At 51.6% G+C, this 3,670-nt stretch overlaps 1 protein-coding gene across 1 annotated transcript; it reads left to right on the top strand.

Moving 5' to 3' along the window:
- Positions 1 to 968: 968 nt before the first annotated feature.
- Positions 969 to 3,408, top strand: LOC136493467 (NEP1-interacting protein 2-like). Its single transcript, XM_066489557.1, has 4 exons — positions 969 to 1,208; positions 1,315 to 1,493; positions 2,021 to 2,104; positions 2,978 to 3,408. The coding sequence occupies exons 1-4, from the start codon at positions 1,067 to 1,069 to the stop codon at positions 3,266 to 3,268; spliced, it is 696 nt and encodes a 231-aa protein (XP_066345654.1). The 5' UTR covers positions 969 to 1,066; the 3' UTR covers positions 3,269 to 3,408.
- The last annotated feature ends 262 nt before the right edge of the window (positions 3,409 to 3,670 follow it).

Below are 3,670 nucleotides of genomic sequence, written 5' to 3' on the forward strand. Positions count from 1 at the left end.
ATCGGAAGTTTGATGTCCATTGGCCGAAATATGTCAGAATTGTCGATGTGGGATGAAACCGGGAACCCTACAGATTTTTTTAGGTTCATCGAAAGTTCCGATGTCCGTCGAAAGTTCCGATCCTCGGAACTTCTAACGTTGCAGTATATTCTTGAGGGCATAATTTCTTCATCCATATTCTAAATTAGATGTTTCATATATTTTTTTTATCATCTCAATGAAATTAACACAATGGTAAAGTTTATTTTATTTTACGTTCTGACAACTCATAAAATGAATAATTTTAGTTACCAACGCAACCACTGCCCTAGACTAGCCTAGGAAGAAGAGAGAATGGTTTGGGAAGATGAAATACGAAGAAAACAAAGCCACGAGGCCCATGCCCATAGTCCTTGTGGCAGCGTGGACGACGAGGAAGCAGAGAAGGGGCTGGCAACGTAGCAGCAGAGCTGATGCCTAAGTCCCCTTTTGTGAGCGATAAAATCATAACATTCGTAATGTGAATTATAGTTTGAAAATCGAAATGCTCGAGTGAGTTTCATTATTTTTTTGGAGAAAAAATTACGAAACAGAGGTCGGCTCCAAACTTCCGTCATGTTCGCTTAAACTACTTCAACGGTACTCTTCAGTGAACGAACAATATTTTTCTCTCACAGTGAATCAGTGTAACCATCAGCATAAGCTAAATTTCAGCAAATGGATCAAAATATCCACTTGTTATGTACAGTGGTGGCACGCGGTCGCCAGTCGGCCACGCCACGGGCGCACACGGCCGCACGGGCGCGCTCGCCAAAATTTTCGGGGGCGGCAGAGGAGAGCGACGACGGGCCGGGCAAAAGGGGCGACAAGGCAGAAGGACAAAACCAGCGGCTGCTCCACACCGCCAGCACCAGACCACAGTTTTATATTCCCCGTCACTATTTATACAATACAACACGCGCTCGCCTCCGGACACTCATCACCTGCTGCCTGCCCTCTCTCTCTCTCTCTCTCTCTCTCTCTCTGTCTCGGGTCTGTGCGCTTCTGCGTTAGCAGCGCGCGTGCCATCATCCGTTCCGTTCCTCCGATGGACCTGTCCCACAGCTCCTCGTCGCCGTCATCCGCGCCGGAGCCGGCGGCGGCGGGGCCGTGCCAGTGGTCCGGCGCCGCGGCGTGCGGGCTGGCCGGCAGGGTGCTCTTCTTCGTCGCCACCTGCGTCTTCGCGGCCGGTGCGTTGCTCGTCTCCGCGCTCGATCAGATAGAGTCGCTGCAGGGCACCTACCTGCCTGCTTGTGTCTGATGAGCTGCTTTGCCTTGTATGGCTTTCGCATGCAGTGGGGTCGCTGGTCGGGGCGCTGACGGGGTCCATGGTCGGGCTGGCGACGGAGAGCGGGATGCTGCGCGGCGCCGGCATCGGGGCCATCTCCGGCGCCGTCTTCTCCATCGAGGTCGCCGAGTCGTCCCGCGACCTCTGGCACTCGGGCGACTCCGGCGTCTGGTCCCTCCTCTACATGGTACGCACTGACGACGCACGCGCATTGATCTGCTGCTAGCAGCCTCGATCGATCCTACTCTGTCAAATCGGTCGTGGCACTTTGCTTCCAAATTCTCGGTTTATATGTACCATCAGGTTTTTAACCTGGCGTCCTTCCGGGTCGTTTCGCTGCGAACTGCAAAGAGTACTGCCAAAGCACACCACTCTCGTTTTCACGGCCTAATGGGGCTTGATGTTGGCCAACACGATTATAGTAGGTGTGCCCCATGGATTCCGTGGGGCGATGCGACCTACTGTACGGCCTCATTCTTTTTTTAGTATATAAAAAAGAAAACCTTTTTATTTATTCGCATGGCGCACTATTCAAATGCATGTGAATGAATATCATGGACCCATGTTTTTCACCTGCACCGGTGAGAGTTCGGTTTCCTGTCGAAAACGAAATTAAACGCACTGCTGCATCGACTCGTCGTCGTACTTCCAGCTTCCGGCCGGTTTGCTCGGCGCCTGAGTGTTTGTGTTTGTGCTCTGCTGCTGTGCACGCAGGTGGACATCATCTCCGGCCTCCTGAGCGGCAGGCTGGTCCGGGAGAAGGTGGGGCCGGCGGTTCGGAGCGCCGTGCAGAGTCAGGTATAGTCACTCACTCAGCCTCATCTGAAACCAAAACGCACCAGGATTATTACGCTGATTGCTTATGTTCATTGCACTGCAAAAATCCTAAACTTGGTACCGGTTGGTCCATTGTCTCTATCGATCAACAAGAAGTTTAGGTAGCAGCATAATAAACAAACGAGTCTGGTGTATGAAGATGCTTGTGTGCGCATAAATTTGAGTGGTAGTTGGTCTATGCCCATGCATTGTCCCCGAAGCTAATGCGTTGATTTCTTCCGAGATGGAGTACCAACAATTCAAAGGCAGGCACACACGCCCATCCATAGATCTTTAATTAATACCTTTGTTAGTTAGAGAAGAGAATAGGAGTTGCTGCTACCTTAAAAAAGGGTGGTGCTGGTGCCTGCCATCTAGATTTCTTTCAGTGAGGCCATCACCGTACCCTCAAGTAAAAAAAAAGACAGTTTGGCTTCAATGACAAATGAGATGACGTGTCTCAGTTAATTGCCCAACTGCTCTTCTCAGGCCAGGGGCGGGTTTAGTTCGGCCACCGTAGCGTTTTGTTTTTATTTGGTAATAATTGTCTAATAGTTGACTAATTAGGCTCAAAACGTTCATCTCGTAAAGTACAACTAAACTGTGTAATTAGTTTTTAATTTCGTCAACATATAGTACTCCATGCATATACCGCAAGTTTGATGTGATGAGGAATCTTCTTTTTACATAGTGCCAAATTCTGAAATTTGGGGCAACTAAATATGGAAATTTGGGGCAACTAAATATGGCACAGGAGTATTTCACTGCCAGCGACGCTAGCACTCATGGTCAGCGTCACTGCGTCAGCCTGCTGTAACTAACTTGTTTTCATCTGTGGTCTGTGGACGCACGCAGATCAGCGCCATGAGCTCGCCGTTCGAGGAGACGACCGACCTGTTCGAGACCGGCAGCGTCAGGGGCCTCCCCGAGTCCGCGGTGCGCCGGCTGCCGGTGACGGTGATCGCGGCGGACACCACCGTGGACGCGGCGGGCCAGGCGCTGTGCTGCTCGGTGTGCCTGCAGGACTTCCGGGTGGGCGAGCCCGCGCGGAGGCTGCCCGGGTGCCGCCACCTCTTCCACGTGCCCTGCATCGACTGCTGGCTCGTCAGGCACGGCTCCTGTCCGCTGTGCCGGCGAGACATCTGAACCGATCGCCGGTCGTCAGGCACGGCTCCTGCCTTCCCGCTGTGCCGGCAAGATATCGCCGGCGGTCGTCTCGCTCTGTCAACCGCCGTCGACGTACATCGGCGAAGATCGGGTGTTAGTGTTGCTTTGGACGAGACGGTGGACTCGGTTAGTGGACTAGAGTTTGTAGGACGGCACCTGATGCCCGTAAGGGAAATGGTGCGCTCTGTTAATGAAAATTAAAAAGAAAGCAGCCCCTAAAAGAATTTAAGAATGGGGAAAAAAAGATTATATGTACAAAAAAAAATGAGCGAGAAAACGGCACGACTGACGATCACATGCTTAGACCTGAGATTACGGATCAAATCTGCAGGTTCGGGCCGCGCTTATCTGCAGGTTCAAGTTTAGCGTCACATTTGCTTT

Source organism: Miscanthus floridulus, chromosome 1 (assembly GCF_019320115.1).
Source record: "Miscanthus floridulus cultivar M001 chromosome 1, ASM1932011v1, whole genome shotgun sequence".
NCBI lineage: Eukaryota > Viridiplantae > Streptophyta > Magnoliopsida > Poales > Poaceae > Miscanthus > Miscanthus floridulus.

What these genes read in the sequence shown, in the direction of transcription:
- LOC136493467 (XM_066489557.1), top strand. Translation starts at nt 1,067, where the DNA reads ATGGACCTGTCCCACAGCTCCTCGTCGCCGTCATCCGCGCCGGAGCCG. An exon ending in TCTGGTCCCTCCTCTACATG is followed by an intron (nt 1,494 to 2,020) that starts GTACGCACTGAC and finishes CTGTGCACGCAG; the next exon opens with GTGGACATCATCTCCGGCCT. An exon ending in GGAGCGCCGTGCAGAGTCAG is followed by an intron (nt 2,105 to 2,977) that starts GTATAGTCACTC and finishes GGACGCACGCAG; the next exon opens with ATCAGCGCCATGAGCTCGCC.